The 18,572-nt window shown below is 37.2% G+C and overlaps 1 protein-coding gene across 2 annotated transcripts in view; it reads left to right on the top strand.

The window, feature by feature from the left end:
• FCHO2 (FCH and mu domain containing endocytic adaptor 2) overlaps positions 1-18,572 on the top strand; it is a 138,797-nt gene that overhangs the window by 1,495 nt on the left and 118,730 nt on the right. For both annotated transcript variants that reach the window (XM_055112318.2, XM_063604202.1), the window contains exon 2: positions 11,759-11,850. In XM_055112318.2, coding sequence (XP_054968293.1) covers positions 11,759-11,850 — 92 coding nt within the window. The remainder of the gene's footprint in view (positions 1-11,758; positions 11,851-18,572) is intronic.

Below are 18,572 nucleotides of genomic sequence, written 5' to 3'. Positions count from 1 at the left end.
GCTTAAATGCATGGAGACCTCCCCCTACTCTGTGCTCCTTCCCCTTCCTCATTCTTTCCACCCCTTGTCTTAGCTCAGTATTAGATTCTTCTTTGAGAATTTCTCCGGCTCCCGGTGGAGTATTTTTCTGCAGTTATTGTTTTTTTTTTTTTTTTTTTGTAATGGGAAGTACAGTTCAGCCATGTACAGGAAAGGAACGTGTTTACTCAGGTATCTTTCGTGAATCCCATTTTATGCCCTGACAGTTGCAAGTACTGCAGGTCCATTTTCGTTGAGATTTAGACATATTTAAAGGGGTAATCTTTTAGCTAGTAAGGAATATATGTTAAATTCTTAATTCTAAGTGCCTCAAGCATGGTCTTGGTTAGTAATCAGATCAGTTCATAGTTATTTGTCTTGAATGTACCTTGTTTTCCACAAAGAACGTATATACTAGACCTTAGGTGTTTTGTTTTTTAAACAGCTTTATTGAGTTCACATTTCCGTACCAATACACTCATTTAAAGTGTAGTACAATTCAGAGGTTTTTTCATATGTTCATAGAGTTGTGTAAACATCACCATATCAGTTTTACAACAATTTCGTTATCCCAGAAAGAATCCCTAGACCCATTAGCAGTCACTCCCCATTTTCCCCCTGCCCCAGGCCTTGGCAACTAATGTATTTTCTGCCTCTCTGCATTTGTCTAGTCTGGACATATCCTATAAATGGGGCCATGGTGACCAGTTTCTTTCACTTAGCATAATGTTCTCAAAGTTTATCCATGATGTAGCATGTATCAGTACTAATTCCTTTTTATGGTCAAATAATATTCCATTCCACATTTTATTAATATTTATCCAATCAGTGATGGACATCTGGTTGTTCCCACTTTTGGGTTATGAATAATGCTGCCATGAACATTTTTGTACAAGTTTTTGTGTGAACATATGTTTTCATTTCTTTTGGGAATGGGATTCCTGGGTCAAATCGTAGCTCTATGTTTAACATTTTGAGGAACTGCCATACTATTCTGAAGTGGTTGTAGCATTTTACAATCCCACCAGCAATATCTGAGGGTTCCTCTCCACATGCTCACGAACACTTATTTGTCCTTTTTATTATAATATAGTGAGTGAACGTGAAGTAGTATTAATATTTTATTGTGGTTCGATTTGCGTTTCTTTGATGCTTAACATCACAGCTAATGTGCTTATTGCCTATTTTTATATTTTCTTTGGAGAAATGTCTATTTAGATTAATTGCCCATTTAAAAATTGGGTTGTCTTTTTATAATTGAGTTGTAAGAGTTTTTTTTTTTTAATATTCTGGATACACACCTTATCTGATACATAATGTGCAAACATTTTCTCCCATTCTGTGGCCTGCCTTTTCATTTTCTTGATGCTGCTCTTTGAAGTAACTCATAAGTTTTTAATTCTCGTGAAGTCTTGGTAAAGTCCATCTTATCTATTTTTTTCTATTACTTGTGCTTTTATTGCATCTAACCCAAAAATTATTTGCCTAACCCAAAAATTACGCCTTTTTTCTTGTTTTCTTGTAAGGGTTTTATAGTTTTACTTCTTCTGTTTAGTTCTATGATCCATTTGAAGTTAATTTTTGTGTATGGTGCAAGGAAAAGGTATAACTTCATTCTTTTGCAATTGTGTATCCAGTTGTCCCAGTACCATTTGTTGAAAAGGTTCATCTTTCCCCGTTGAATTGTGGTACCATTGTCAAATATCAATCGACCAGAAATGTATGGATTCATTTCTGTATTTTCAATTCTATTCCATTGTCTTCCCTTACGACAGCCAGTAACACACAGTTTGGATTGCTGTTGTTTGGATTACAAATTTGTTTTGTATAGCAAATTTGGAATCAGGAAGTATGAGTCCTCTAGCTTTTTCCTTCTTTTTCAGGATTATTTTGACTGCCCTGGGTTCCTTGCATTTCCAGATGAATTTTAGGATTAGCCTGTCAATTTTAGGCATTAGGTTTTACAATGGCAATTTATAAAATGTTTATAAAGAGCATTTAAAAATTGATGCTCTTGTAAATGTTATGCATATTTTTGATGCATGAATGTTTTTTAAGTTGCTAACTTAATTCCAAATTGCATCTTCACATTAAAAGTTATGTTTCGTTTTCTGTTAATTGAGCTTTGAGCATAGCTTTGTTTGATGTTTTTGGCTAATATGAATAATACTTCTCTGAATATCTTTGTACACATTTTTATGTGCTTCTTGGGTATTCTTGTTACAAGAGGGATGGGAATAAACTTCAATATTTGAATTCTGGAGAGACCTCCAAATCTAATTTATGTTTTAGTTTTTGCCTTCACTTTCACTATTGAAAACAAATAGTTAATAGACTGCATTTTATTTTATTTCCTGGCTTGGAATTGGGGCTGCGAGGAGGCTCAGTGAGCTAGGAAGGTCTAGGAATTAACTAAATAATTAACTTCCGAGAATTTATAGTTGTCATTTTAGGCTGGGCATGGTGGGTTCACGCCTGTAATCCCAGCACTTTGGGAGGCTGAGGCAGGGGAATGGATTGAGCCCAAGAATTGGAGACCAGCCTGGGCAACACAGTAGACCTTGTCTCTACAAAAAATTTTAAAAAATTAGCCAGGTGTGGTGGCATATGCCTGTAGTCCCAGCTACTTGGAAGGCTAAGGTAGGAGGATTGCTTGAGCCCAGGAGTTCAAGGTTGCAGTAGGTTATGATTGGTCACTGTACTCCAGCCTGGGCAACAGAGTGAGACCCTGTCTCAAAAACAGAAAACTAAAAATTCACATATTTCGGGATCATTTATAAAATAATCCCTTAAAATAGATATTAACTCTTCCCTCTAGCATTTAAAGTGGAACTATTAAAAGGAAATAAAATTGTCAAAATTCAAAACATCGTGCTCCATATGATAAATATATATGGTTTTCATCAATTAAAAGATAAAAACTTGTCAAAGTGAGGTAGTGAGAACCTTTGATGTTTTAGGTCTGTCTTGTCTTGTCTTCTCTTCTCTCTCTTCTCTTCTTTCTTTCTTTTTTTTTTTTTTTTCTGAATTGCAGTCTCACCGTGTTGCCCGGGCTGGCACGCAGTGGCACGAGCATGGCTCGCTGCAGCTTTGACCACCCAAGCTCAAATGATCCTCCCACCTCAGCCTTCCAAGTAGGTGCGACCACAGGTACAGGCCACCATGACCAGCTAGTTTTTAAATTATTTGTGGAGATGAGATCTCGCTATGTTGCCCAGGCTGGTCTCGAACTCCTGGGCTCAAGCCATGTTTCCGCCTCAGCTTCCCAAAGTGCTGGGATTAAAAGGCTGAGCCACTGTGCCCAGCCAAAGTTTTAGGTTTCTAATCAAACAACCTATTAATTGTTTTCTCCCCTACATGTATAAAGACAAACCTTTTTTGTTGTGACGTTTCATTAGAAGAAGGTTTGAATCGTTGAAACTCTCTTCAAGCTCTTTTGAAAGCAGCACATTCTTCCTTTTTCTTTAAAGTATAGGTTTTCTCAATTGAAACTATATGCTAAATTGAAAATTCCTTTACTTAATACTGTACTTTGAAGGAAAAAATTATTCAAAACTTTTTACAGAACAGGTGTTTTGTTATTGATAAGTCAGTTTTTGCCACGAAGTATAGCACCATTGATAATCAAGCTGAAATTGGACAGCAAAATTAAAATTGGACAGCAAAAATAATTTTACTAGTAGAAATTCACACCATTGCTTTTAATATGTAAAAACAATTGTTTTTTATCTTTATTTTTACATATTAAACATTATGTAACTTTAAAAAGATATTTATTATAAAAGATTATGTAACTTTAAAAAGATATTGATCAGTATTACAGTGAGGAAGTGTCTAAGCTGCTGCTTTCTCAAAGGAATAATTGAGTACAAGTTTATAATAGTCTTGAGATTATAGCAACATTGCTATGTAATAATTAAAATGGCATTATATTTTTATGTACACCCAGATTATTCAGCAAAAAAACCTTAATGCATTTCATAGGTAATTATTACTTAATGGGGGACAAATAAGTATGTAAAACATACCTGAGTTGAATAGCTTATAATCTTCATTTTACATAGTAATCCCAATCTATATACGATATGAAGCATTCACCCAAAGACACTAAGTAGTATTCTTTAGTGTATATCACATTGTAATGAGCTGAGATTTTTAGTTAGGTGACTTTTTCCAGAGGTTATCTATAGTCAGCACATAAAAAATGAACAAACAACAATTAGGTATTTTTATCCTGAAGTTTTTCCTTATTTCTTTTACTGATTAACTGTACAGAAGTCTCATTTCACTTGATTTTATTGGTTTTGTTACATTTTGATTTAAAATTAAATTGGAACATTGGTTATATACCCAAAATTTGATTTATCATTACTTGGATAAGCTAAGAGAATTAAAATGTATTTTAAAATTCTGGAATTGCTATTAATAGGTCTTTGGGATAAAAAACATTATTATATTTTTGCTTGATTAATCTAAACTTAGTATCCTAGATGAGAGACTAACACACATTCTTTGGGGCTATGTATCCATATGAAATTTTAAAATATATATCTTTAGCAAATTAGTTTAGGTGACCATATTCAAAACCCAGAATAAAGGCTTTTCATTACTTGAAATTTCCAAATATTGTAGTTTGGGATACCTGTTTTTAGGATATGATCCCATCAGATGACATACCAAAACAAAATCTATATATCTGTATATATTTACTTTATACATTAAGAGATTTGCAAATTTTACATGGTTTAATATTTAAAAGGTATAAGAGGGAGTAAATCTTCTTTTTCTCTGGTAATCAAGATGTCCCTAAAGGCAATCACCATTACCAATTTCTTTCTTTTTTTTTTTTTGAGACGGAGTTTCGCTCTTGTTGCCCAGGCTGGAGTGCAATGGCGCGATCTCAGCTCGCTGCAACCTCTGCCTCCCAGGTTCAAGCAATTCTCCTGCCTTAGCCTCCCTGGTAGCTAGGATTACCGGCATGCACCACCATGCCCGGCTAATTTTGTATTTTTAGTAGAGATGGGGTTTCTCCATGTTGAGGCTGGTCTCGAACTCCTGACCTCAGGTGATCCGCCTGCCTCGGCCTCCCAAAGTGCTGGGATTACAGGCATGAGCCACCATGCCTGGCTTCACCATTACCAATTTCTTATATGGTTTTCCACAGATGAGACCAAATAACATACACTCCACTAGGTTAAAATGTATTATTGTATAACTTTTAGCAAGTTAGCCAGGCCCAACTTGTTCCCATTGCAACAAGCTGTGAAAATGAAGACTACAGATTCATTTAACTTGATGCAGAAGACTTGACAGTAGACATTATAAAATTATAGTGTTTTAGATTGCACTAAAATTTGAGAGGCCCTTAGAATTTTTTAAGGGGTGTGATTTGTTTTATTTTTTAGCCTTAATTATAGGAGAAATTTGGAAGTGAAAATTGGTACTGATTTAGTGTGTATATATGTTCAGTTCAGGGGGAGGATTTTAGAACTTTGACATTTGAAAGGATATAAATTTGATGTCTGCATTCTTTTTTAGCTCTACACACTAAATCCTAAATGCTGTAGTCCTTTCAGAACTACTTAAATTATTTAAGCAAAGGATGAGGGAACAGTTATGCTTTAAATCATCCTGCACATGTGGCTAATATAAGCCCTTTGAAAGTAGTTTTTTGAGTCACTGAGTTATCTCCTGAGATTATCCATCCTGATGTCATAATTCTAGAATAGTTAACAGAAGCACCCTTAGAAATTCAAATGGAAATAGGATCCCATGGAAACTTAAAAAGGAAGGGAATAAGGACTTGGGTTTCAGTTTTCTTAGTGTGGAAAAATTAAAGAATATTAGAGTTGGGGCAGGTGCGGTGGCTCACGCCTGTAATCCCAGCACTTTGGGAGGCTGAGGTGGGCGGACCATGAGGTCAAGAGATCAAGACCATCCTAGCCAACATGCTGAAACCCCGTCTCTACTAAAAATACAAAAATTAGCTGGGCGTGATGGTGCGCACCTGTAGTCCCAGCTACTCTGGAGGCTGAGGCAGGAGGATTGCTTGAACCCGGGTGGCAGAGGTTGTAGTGAGCCGAGATCACGCCACTGTACTCCAGTTGGGCGACGGAGCAAGACTCTGTCTCAAAAAAAAAAAAGTATTAGAATTGGAATAATTTTAGTAGCAATCTGGTCCAAAAAGATAAGTATAAATTGCTGTGATGTGGGGAGAAACAAAAACAACAGCATGACAGCAACTGAGACCTGTAATGATATCTACTATATTGATAAATGTGCAAGAGGATGTTGCTGGAATGGCCAGAGTCAGAGAGAATTAAACTGGAAAGTGTTACAGTGTGTGATAAAGTTGAGGAGATAGTCATGCTCCCTGATGTATTTGAAGGAGTGAAGATTATGGAAGATATATCAAGCACGTTTGCTTGACTTTAGGGAAAAGATTGCAAAGTATAATATAAGTAAAGCAAATTAGTGGTGGTGGTGGAGCCTTAAAACCAAGGGGAGTGAGTTTTCAGTTGGTTGAAGCAACAGCCACAAGTCTGCATGGTTTTCCTTTTTAATTAAAACCATTATCATGGGATAGGTAAAACACAGAAGAATACAGAACACAAATTGCCTATAGCCTCTCCCTCTACCCTTATAATTTTCTTTAGAAATACAAAATTCAAGATAGATTCTACTATATGGTTGTGTGTCTTGGTATTTTCAGTTGATATTACCATCAAGCATTTTTCTCATGTGAATAAGTATTCTTTAATAGGTTTCCATGGAATGGATAGGCTGTAAATTTTTTTTTTTGGACAGGGTCTTCCTCTGTCGCCCAGGCTGGAGTGCAGTGGCCCCATCACCATCATAGCTCACTGCAGCCTTGAACTCCTGGGCTCCAGGGATCCTCTTGCCTTAGCCTTTGGAGTGGCTAGAACTACAGGCGCATGCCACCACACCCAGCTAAGTTTTTAAAAAAATTTGTAGGGATGAGGTCTTGCTATGTTATTTAGGCTGGTCTCAAACTCTTAGCCTCAAGGGATCCTCCTGCCTCAGCCTCCCAAAGTGCTGGGATTCCAAGTGTGAGCCACCACACTTGGCCAGATAGGCTGTAATTTTCTTTAATCATTCCCATTTTGTATGGGAACTTTCAGTTTGTTTTTTTTTTTTTTTCTGTTTATGAATTACAAGGACTGGAGATTTAAGTACTGATGTGAACAAGATGCCAGTTTAAGAAAGTAGCCTTCTGTCTCTTTGCAGGCATAGATTGAAGAGCTGAGAAAACTGAAATTGTTGGTTTAGTTTTTTTATTTTGAAAGTAATGAAAAATACTTTCATTTATAGAACATTACAGAAAACGCAAAATATATAAAAATTAAAAAATTAACTACTGTTTGCTTCTGTAGTTTTTTCTCAACCCATATAATATTTATTTAGATAGCTTTAAGGATTCAACTAACTGGCAGAGGTGAACTAATATAAAAGATTAGGGAAGAATATCTGAGAGGTGAGAAAAACAACTTTTTGAAGGGTAGTAAGATTTCTTTCCTTCAATCAACTAACAAATATGTTTGAGTCACTTTTGTACCTGCATCAAATCGTTCTGAGTGCCTATTCTACATACTTTATTTCATTTTTATTTATTTAGAGACTGAGTTACGCTGTATTGCTCAGGCTGGAGTGCAGTGGCATGATCTCAGCTCTGCAACCTCTGCCTCCCAGGTTCAAGTGATTCTCCTGGCTCAGCCTCCCAATATAGCTGGGATTACAGGGGCACGCCACCACACCTGGCAAATTTGTAAAATATTTTTAGTAGGGACGGGGTTTCACCATGTTGGCCAGGCTGGTCTCAAACTCCTGACCTCAGGTGATCCACCCACCTTGGCCTCCCAAAGTGCTGGGATTACAGGTGTGAGCTACCGCGCCCGACCATTCTATATATTTTAGTCACTATTTTCTCCATTAGCAGTATCTCTTGCCAGTAGCTCTGCAGAGTACTTTTAATGATCATGACTAAAAATGTCAATGTACGGTTGTCTCCCCATCCATAATTTCACTTTCCACAGTTTCAGATCTGAGGTCAACTGCAGTCTGAAAATATTAAATGGAAAATTCCAGAAATAATTCATAAGCATTGAAATCTCACTGTGTCCTGTTTGGTATGTGAATCATCCTTTTGTCCAGTGCATCCATAGTATATACCCTTCCTGCCCATTAATCACTTAGTAGCCATCTTGGTTATCAGATTAAAAAAAAAAAACAGTGTATAAAGGGTTCATGACCAGTATATAAAGGGTTCGTGACTATCCATGATTTCAGGCATCCACTGGGGGTTTTGAAACATATCCCCTGTGGAGAAGAGGGGACTACTGTACAAATAGAGTGTTGATGAGAAGAGGTTGTAACTTGTGGTTGAACGTCCCGTATACCTGTAGAAAAATTGCTTGCATACAAAGGCATACCTTAGAGATATTGTGTATTGAATTCAAACAACCACAGTGAAGCAAGTCACAAACTCCTGGTTTTTCAGTGCATATAAAAGTTATGTTTACACTATATTATTTACACTATACTGGTGTATTAAATGTGCAATAGCATTTTATCTAAAAATGTATATACCTTAATTAAAAAATACTTTATTGCTAATGCTAACAGGGAAGAAGTGAGCACATGCAGTTGGAAAAGAGATACTGATAGACTTGCTTGACACGATTGCCACAAACCTTCAATTTGTAAAAATGCAGTATTTTCAAAGTGCAGTAAAGCAATGCTCAATAAAAGAAAGTGCAGTAAAATGAAGTGTGCCTGTATTTTCCCTCCTGCTCCCTAGCAGTTTTCAAGGCCGGAGTGGCACTGGAGAGCTGTCATTGCATGTCTATTGAGTTCTCATCAAAGCGTATCTGTAGGTTCTTCACTAAAGGGGCTGTTCTTCAAAGAAAAAAATCTTTAGGATTAGTAAAATGTTTTTTGGTGTGTTTCAGAGAAGTCAAGATAAAGTGAGACTGTATCAAAAATATGAATGTTATATTGTGCATTGACTTGTCCAGGGTTGTCTAGTAAATGTCCATAAGAGCTAAATTAAAAGGAAAATGTAGACAGGGTGGGAAGTTATAGTATTTATTTATTTTTGAGGTGGTTTAGAGTTGAGAGGGAGGTTAGGCATGTTATTGGTGTTTGCAGGATAGTACCTCCTGACCCTTCTCTTACCCCTCCAAATAACTTTTTGAAAAAAAGGAAACTTGGTAAAACCAATTTTTTAATCAGTAATGTGATTATACAATATACAATCTATCTTCTGCCTATTTTTCAAATCTTGGACTCACCAAAAGTGAATGCTCGCCACATGCAGTGGCTCACACCTGTAATCCCAGCACTTTGGGAGGCCAAGGTGGGAGGATTGCTTGAGGCTAGGAGTTGGGAGACTGGCTTGAGCAACATAGCGGCGAGACCCTGTTTCTACATAAACTTTTTTTAAAAAACTGAATGCTATCCAGGTTTTTTATTTTTAGTGTCTAATTTACTGTTACTCTTAAAAAGTTCACCGAAGGAGAAGTTTCAAACCCTTATCTTTTTGTTTTTTTAGAGACAGGTTCTCACTTTGGCCAGGCTGGTCTTGAACACCTGGCATCAAGCAAGCCTCCTTGCTCAGCCTCTGGAGTAGCTGGGATTATAGGCACAAGCCTCTGACAATAAATTTTTAAAAAAATCTTAAACATGTAAAGTTGCAGAAGCCAAATGGAAATGTTTGGATTCACAAGAGGCTGTGGTTTTATGTTATATTCTTCTTGATAAATGGAAATGGTTATTCAAAATGCTAAGGATATTGTTCATATTATCTTGTTACAGATGTGACATTTTAATTTGTGATATGTAGGCAAAGTAATTACTAGCTACATTAGCCGATGAGTTTATCAGGAATCACTTCAACATAGCTGGAAGTTTTTATGCTTTCTGTTTTCAGTGGACTGTGGAAAAATCAAGTTTTGGATTATATAACACTTGCTTATGGTATAACACTTTCCAACAATTATATTCCATTTTTCCATTTTCACTAAAGAAGAATAAAAACTGCTGCCTGTAAAGAGAGTTGTTAAACCTAGTGTATCAGCTGTCTTTTATTTCATCGAATAAATTGACATTTCTAATGTTATCTTTATGATTTACTAATTAAGGATTCATAGGATTAAACAACAGTAGAGGTTTTCCAGGATTGTATAGTGATCTAGTTCTATTAATATCTCATTAATTAGGCTGGGCATAGTAGCTCACACCTGTAATCCCAGCACATTGGGAAGCCAAGGCAGGTGTATCGTTTGAGGCCAGGAGTTCGAGACCTGCCTGGCCAACATGGCAAAACCCTGTCTCTTCTAAAAATACAAAAATTAGCCAGATGTGGTGGTGCACACCTGTAATCCCAGCTACTCAGGGGGCTGAAGCACAAGAATCGCTTGAACCCGGATGGGGAGGTAGCAGTGAGCCATAATTGCACATCTGCACTCCAGCCTGGATGATAGAGTGAGACTGTCTCAAAAACAAAAACAAACAAACGAAAATCCCATTAATTAAAGACTAGCACATAGCCTCTTACTTCTCTTTTGTTAAATTTTGTCTATTTTCTCCCTTCTCAGGTTAAGTTTACTGAAAGATCTAAGTATTTTGTGATACTCAATGCTGATGTGACTTAAGTACTTTACTGTCTTAACTCAGAAATCAAGATTTAGTTATTTTAAAGCACAAACTCCAAATTAAATAATCAGGAATTTCTTACTGTGTGTTACAGAGATTGAAATGGGATTTGGTAATATGTTTTGAAAGGTCCATGTTTATCTTTTCTTAATTATGCTGCATTTTCCTTAAAATTTCATACTTAATTTTTTGTTGTTGTTGTTTTTGCCAGAGTCTCACCCTGTCTCCCAGGCTGGAGTGCAGTGGTGTGATTTCAGCTCACTGCAACCTCCACCTCCTGGGTTCAAGTGATTCTCCTGTTTCACCCTCCCAAGTAGCTGGGATTATGGGTGCATGCCACCATGCCCGGCTAATTTTTGTATTTTTAGCTGAGATGGGGTTTCACCATGTTGGCCAGGCTGATCTAGAACTCCTGACCTCAAGTGATCCGCCTGCCTCCACCTCCCAAAATGCTGGGATTACAGGCGTGAGCCACCACGCCTGGCCTCATACTTAATTTTTTTTTTTTTTTTTTTTTTGAGACGGAGTCTTGCTCTGTCACCCAGGCTGGGGCGCAGTGGCACAATCCCGGCTCACTGCAAGCTCTGCCTCCCGGGTTCACGCCGTTCTCCTGCCTCGGCCTCCCAGGTAGCTGGGACTACAGGCGCCCACCACCACGCCCGGCTAATTTTTTGTATTTTAAGTAGAGATGGGGTTTCACCTGTTAGCCAGGATAGTCTCGACCTCCTGACCTCGTGATCCGCCCACCTCGGCCTCCCAAAGTGCTGGGATTACAGGTGTGAGCCACAACACCCGGTCACAACTTAATTTTAGTACCTTTATGGGTGATTACAAAGTGTATGCATATATGTTTGTATGTAGGTATATGTATATATAGTTAATTGTAAACTTTATTAAAGCATATAATATTGCTTTATACTGTTTAAAATCATACAATAAATGAGAAAAATTTATGAAAACACCTCACCTGAGCACAGGATTGCATATTAGTTAATGTTGGCTTTTTATATTCTCAAGTCATTTTTATCTGTTTTTTTATGAAACTAAAAATCTTTTTAAATTTTAGGGGGAAAAAAATAGTGGCTTTGACGTCCTCTACCATAATATGAAACATGGACAGATATCAACAAAAGAACTAGCAGATTTTGTAAGGGAACGGTATGTATTTTTTAAATAAGTAATTTGTTTAACAACTTAATAGCAATTTAAATTTTAGAATATAAATAATGGAGAAAACTTTATTTGGATTTGGAATAAAGTAATCATTGTTTTAAAATATGTACTGTAATTATATCTATCTATTTGTATCTATCATCTACACAGCTGAGGGCTGTATAGTGGCTCAAAGTGGCTCAAAGTTTAACACCCCTGGTTTGTGGATTCCTTCTTGAAAATATTATCTACGTATTTTTCACTGGATGTGCTAGCAAGGTGATATAATACAGTTGAGAAGTTTGTAGGATAAAACATTAACATTTGTTAAACATGCTAAAATAATTAGAAAAGACTAACTTTTCTGAACTTCAGTTTAATTTTATGTTTTTGTAACTTTTATTTTTAAAAGTCCTAAGTATATATTTTAAAATCTTGCAAATTTATAAAATGTGATTGTCGTTAAGACTCTTAGAATATAGCGAATTTAAAAGCTATTAAGAATAAATATAATTTGATTATGATTCAAAATCAAACAACTCAAAAGCTGCTATCCTACTAACTTAAAGCTATTTTGTGGCTACCCCAACTTTGTAATTATTTATATGAACACATTTAAAATCTTTACCTTGATAATATAGGGATACTTTGGCTTTAAATTTAATACTCCACTTATTCATGTAGTCTTTCAACAATGTATATCCCATCAGTGCTGTGTACCAGCTACTTGTCTGGATTATGGGAATATAGTGGTTAAGATAACAGCTTCTCCCTTCATGGAGTTTACAGACTGATAGGAATTGGGGAATAAACTATTCTATAAGTTCAGTTCTTTTCTTACTCCCTCCTCTCTACTGGAATCAACAAGGAATGCAAAAGCTCAAGTGCTCTGGGTAAGGCTGTCCTTCCTCCGGGCTTCTACATTATCATTGGCAGGAGCAAAGGAAAGGCCGCAGAACTCTGCATCTCTTGGCATGTTCCTTAGCCTTCCCTCTTCCCCTACACTTCACTACTATCACTGTCTACTTTGGAACCATCAGGGCAGATATTATGCCTTTCAGCCCTGTTTATGTTAGTCACCTTAAGAAGTCCAGGACTCCTGGGTTATCCTTCCTTTGCCCAGAATCTATCGCTTTCTGATTCTTTGGGTAGTGAGACAATCCGTCGTACTTCCCCTTTACTACTTTATTTTTCTCCATAGTATGTATAACTGTCTGATAAAAGTGATATTTCATTTATTTATTTTTCTGTCTCTTCCCACTAGAATATAAACCCAACAAGGGCAGGGATTTTTGTCTTTTTTTGCTTATTTTGTCTTTTTGCTCTATTTATGCACTTGTGATAGTGCTTGTCACTTGGTAGGCCCTCAGTAAAGGTTTTTCCATAGAATGAATCTGTAACTTCATTATGCTGATCCCAGCTATCATTATTTTTGCCTGAACTTCAGCAGTAGCTCGTAACTGCTCTATCTACAGTTGTTCTTGTTTTCCTACAACTTACTCTGTCTACTGTAGTTGGAGTGGTTTTTTTGAAGTATAGTACAGATCAGTTTGTTACCTCTTCTCTTTCAGCCATCTCAAGGGCTTCCCATTGCTCTTAAGATAGGCCTGCATATTCTGACCCTAAAACTACCTTTCAGGTCTTATTGTTCTAGGCTCTATGCTAGGCATGGGATACAACAGAATATTGTCTCACAGGAGAACATAGAAACAATTAACAAAAATGAGTAATAACAAAACTGCATACATAGTACAAAGAGATACATGAATTACAGGCTGCTCCTTATTCTTTCCACTCCAGAGATACTGGGTATCTTATAGACAGGCTTCCTCTGTCTAGTCCAGGCTTTGTAAATACTTATTCTTCTCTTCACCTAGTTAATGCCTACTTATTCTTTTTTTTTTTATTTAGAACTTTAATTTCCATTCAAAAGAAGTAAAATATAAATTCAATAAGTTGGTTAAAATATTCCTAAAATGACTCCACATTTATATTTTATCTCTCTGAATTACATGTCAAAATCCTATCTTTTTCACAGGGTATCAGTCTCTGGACCATCAAGATCATCAATAATGCAGCATTTCTTTTTATTTTTCTTTCTTTTTCTTTTTTTTATTTTTTATTATTATACTTTAAGTTTTAGGGTACATGTGCACAATGTGCAGGTTAGTTACATATGTATACATGTGCCGTGCTGGTGCGCTGCACCCACTAACTCGTCATCTAGCATTAGGTATATCTCCCAATGCTATCCCTCTCCCCTCCCCGCAACCCACAACAGTCCCCAGAGTGTGATGTTCCCCTTCCTGTGTCCATGTGTTCTCATTGTTCAATTCCCACCTATGAGTGAGAATATGCGGTGTTTGGTTTTTTGTTCTTGCGATAGTTTACTGAGAATGATGATTTCCAATTTCATCCATGTCCCTACAAAGGACATGAACTCATCATTTTTTATGGCTGCATAGTATTCCATGGTGTATATGTGCCACGTTTTCTTAATCCAGTCTATCATTGTTGGACATTTGGGTTGGTTCCAAGTCTTTGCTATTGTGAATAATGCCACAGTAAACATACATATGCATGTGTCTTTATAGCAGCATGATTTATAGTCCTTTGGGTACATACCCAGTAATGGGATGGCTGGGTCAAATGGTATTTCTAGTTCTAGATCCCTGAGGAATCGCCACACTGACTTCCACAGTGGTTGAACTAGTTTACAGTCCCACCAACAGTGTAAAAGTGTTCCTATTTCTCCACATCCTCTCCAGCACCTGTTGTTTCCTGACTTTTTAATGATTGCCATTCTAACTGGTGTGAGATGGTATCTCATTGTGGTTTTGATTTGCATTTATCTGATGGCCAGCGATGGTGAGCATTTTTTCATGTGTATTTTGGCTGCATAAATGTCTTCTTTTGAAAAGTATCTGTTCATGTCCTTCGCCCACTTTTTGATGGGGTTGTTTGCTTTTTTCTTGTAAATTTGTTTGAGTTCATTGTAGATTCTGGATATTAGCCCTTTGTCAGATGAGTAGGTTGTGAAAATTTTCTCCCATTTTGTAGGTTGCCTGTTCACTCCAATGGTAGTTTCTTTTGCTGTGCAGAAGCTCTTGAGTTTAATGAGTAATCCATCGTGAATTGATTTTTGTATAAGGTGTAAGGAAGGGATCCAGTTTCAGCTTTCTACATATGGCTAGCCAGTTTTCCCAGCACCATTTATTAAATAGGGAATCCTTTCCCCATTGCTTGTTTTTCTCAGGTTTGTCAAAGATCAGATAGTTGTAGATATGCGGCGTTATTTCTGAGGGCTCTGTTCTGTTCCATTGATCTATATCTCTGTTTTGGTACCAGTACCATGCTGTTTTGGTTACTGTAGCCTTGTAGTATAGTTTGAAGTCAGATAGTGTGATGCCTCCACCTTTGTTCTTTTGGCTTAGGATTGACTTGGCGATGCGGGCTCTTTTTTGGTTCCATATGAACTTTCAAGTAGTTTTTTCCAATTCTGTGAAGAAAGTCATTGGTAGCTTGATGGGAATGGCATTGAATCTGTAAATTACCTTGGGCAGTATGGCCATTTTCACGATATTGATTCTTCCTACCCATGAGCATGGAATGTTCTTCCATTTGTTTGTATCCTCTTTTATTTCCTTGAGCAGTGGTTTGTAGTTCTCCTTGAAGAGGTCCTTCCCATCCCTTGTAAGTTGGATTCCTAGGTATTTTATTCTCTTTGAAGCAATTGTGAATGGGAGTTCACTCATGATTTGGCTTTCTGTTTGTCTGTTGTTGGTGTATAAGAATGCTTGTGATTTTTGTACATTGATTTTGTATCCTGAGACTTTGCTGAAGTTGCTTATCAGCTTAAGGAGATTTTGGGCTGAGACAATGGGGTTTTCTAGATATACAATCATGTCATCTGCAAACAAGGACAATTTGACTTCCTCTTTTCCTAGTTGAATACCCTTTATTTCCTTCTCCTGCCTAATTGCCCTGGCTAGAACTTCCAACACTATGATGAATAGGAGTGGTGAGAGAGGGCATCCCTGTCTTGTGCCAGTTTTCAAAGGGAATGCTTCCAGTTTTTGCCCATTCAGTATGATATTGGCTGTGGGTTTGTCATAGATAGCTCTTATTATTTTGAAATACGTCCCATCAATACCTAATTTATTGAGAGTTTTTAGCATGAAGGGCTGTTGAATTTTGTCAAAGGCCTTTTCTGCATGTATTGAGATAATCATGTGGTTTTTGTCTTTGGTTCTGTTTATATGCTGGATTACATTTATTGATTTGCGTATATTGAACCAGCCTTGCATCCCAGGGATGAAGCCCACTTGATCATGGTGGATAAGCTTGTTGATGTGTTGATGGATTCAGTTTGCCAGTATTTTATTGATGATTTTTGCATCAATGTTCATCAAGGCTATTGGTCTAAAATTCTCTTTTTTGGTTGTGTCTCTGCCCAGCTTTGGTATCAGGATGATGCCGGCCTCATAAAATGAGTTAGGGAGGATTCCCTCTTTTTCTATTGATTGGAATAGTTTCAGAAGGAATGGTACCAGTTCCTCCTTGTACCTCTGGTAGAATTTGGCTGTGAATCCATCTGGTCCTGTACTCTTTTTGGTTGGTAAGCTATTGAATATTGCCACAATTTCAGATCCTGTTATTGGTCTATTCAGAGATTCAACTTCTTCCTGGTTTAGTCTTGGGAGAGTGTATGTGTTGAGGAATTTATCCATTTCTTCTAGATTTTCTAGTTTATTTGCATAGAGGTGTTGGTAGTATTCTCTGATGGTAGTTTGTATTTCTGTGGGATCGGTGGTGATATCCCCTTTATCATTTTTTATTGCGTCTGTTTGATTCTTCTCTCTTTTTTTCTTTATTAGTCTTGCTAGCGGTCTATCAATTTTGTTGATCCTTTCAAAAAACCAGCTCCTGGATTCATTAATTTTTTGAAGGGTTTTTTGTGTCTCTATTTCCTTCAGTTCTGCTCTGATTTTAGTTATTTCTTGCCTTCTGCTAGCTTTTGAATGTGTTTGCTCTTGCTTTTCTAGTTCTTTTAATTGTGATGTTAGGGTGTCAATTTTGGATCTTTCCTGCTTTCTCTTGTGGGCATGTAGTGCTATAAATTTCCCTCTACACACTGCTTTGAATGCGTCCCAGAGATTCTGATATGTTGTGTCTTTGTTCTCGTTGATTTCAAAGAACATCTTTATTTCTGCCTTCATTTCGTTATGTACCCAGTAGTCATTCAGAAGCAGGTTGTTCAGTTTCTATGTAGTTGAGTGGTTTTGAGTGAGATTCTTAATCCTGAGTTCTAGTTTGATTGCACTGTGGTCTGAGAGATAGTTTGTTATAATTTCTGTTCTTTTACATTTGCTGAGGAGAGCTTTACTTCCAAGTATGTGGTCAATTTTGGAATAGGTGTGGTGTGGTGCTGAAAAAAATGTATATTCTGTTGATTTGGGGTGGAGAGTTCTGTAGATGTCTATTGGGTCTGCTTGGTGCAGAGCTGAGTTCAATTCCTGGGTATCCTTGTTGACTTTCTGTCTCGTTGATCTGTCTAATGTTGACAGTGGGGTGTTAAAGTCTCCCATTATTAATGTGTGGGAGTGTAAGTCTCTTTGTAGGTCACTCAGGACTTGCTTTATGAATCTGGGTGCTCCTGTATTGGGTGCATATATATTTAGGATAGTTAGCTCTTCTTGTTGAATTGATCCCTTTACCATTATGTAATGGCCTTCTTTGTCTCTTTTGATCTTTGTTGGTTTAAAGTCTGTTTTATCAGAGACTAAGATTGCAACCCCTGCCTTTTTTTGTTTTCCATTTGCTTGGTAGATCTTCCTCCATCCCTTTATTTTGAGCCTATGTGTGTCTCTGCACGTGAGATGGGTTTCCTGAATACAGCACACTGATGGGTCTTGACTCTTTATCGAGTTTGCCAGTCTGTGTCTTTTAATTGGAGCGTTTAGTCCATTTACATTTAAAGTTAATATTGTTATGCGTGAATTTGATCCTGTCATTATGATGTTAGCTGGTGATTTTGCTCGTTAGTTGATGCAGTTTCTTCCTAGTCTTGATGGTCATTACATTTTGGCATGATTTTGCAGCGGCTGGTACTGGTTGTTCCCTTCCATGTTTAGCGCTTCCTACGGGAGCTCTTGTAGGGCAGGCCTGGTGGTGACAAAATCTCTCAGCATTTGCTTGTCTGTAAAGTATTTTATTTCTCCTTCACTTATGAAGCTTAGTTTGGCTGGATATGAAATTCGGGGTTGAAAATTCTTTAAGAATGTTGAATATTGAATGCCTACTTATTCTTTAGAGCTCAGCAAAGTGGTCACTGCTCTAAGGATGCCTTTCCTAATCTCTCTGACTAGGTCAAAAACACCTAATATAATCTTTTGTTACATCACCTATCTCTTTGTAGTATTTATAAAATTTGGTAATTATTTATTTTTATTTGTTTTTATGTTCCTCTGTGAAACAGTATTTGTTTGTATCCCAGTGGCTAGCACAAAGCCTGGAACAATAGGATAATCATATTTCTTGAAGGACCCAATGAGAAAGGAAAAAACGTAAACTTTGTATACATTATCTGATTGATTGATTGATTGATTTGAGACAGGGTCTAGCTCTGTCGCCCAGGCTGGAGTGCAGTGGCTCAGTCTCTGCTCACTGTAACTTCTGCCTCCTGGATTCAAGCGATTCTTGTGCCTCAGCCTCCCAAGTAGCTGGGA

The sequence above is a fragment of the Pan paniscus genome, chromosome 4, assembly GCF_029289425.2.
Source record: "Pan paniscus chromosome 4, NHGRI_mPanPan1-v2.0_pri, whole genome shotgun sequence".
NCBI classification, from domain to species: Eukaryota; Metazoa; Chordata; class Mammalia; order Primates; family Hominidae; genus Pan; species Pan paniscus.
The sequence above is the reverse complement of the archived record's forward strand: the minus strand, read 5'-3'. Positions and strand labels throughout refer to the sequence as shown.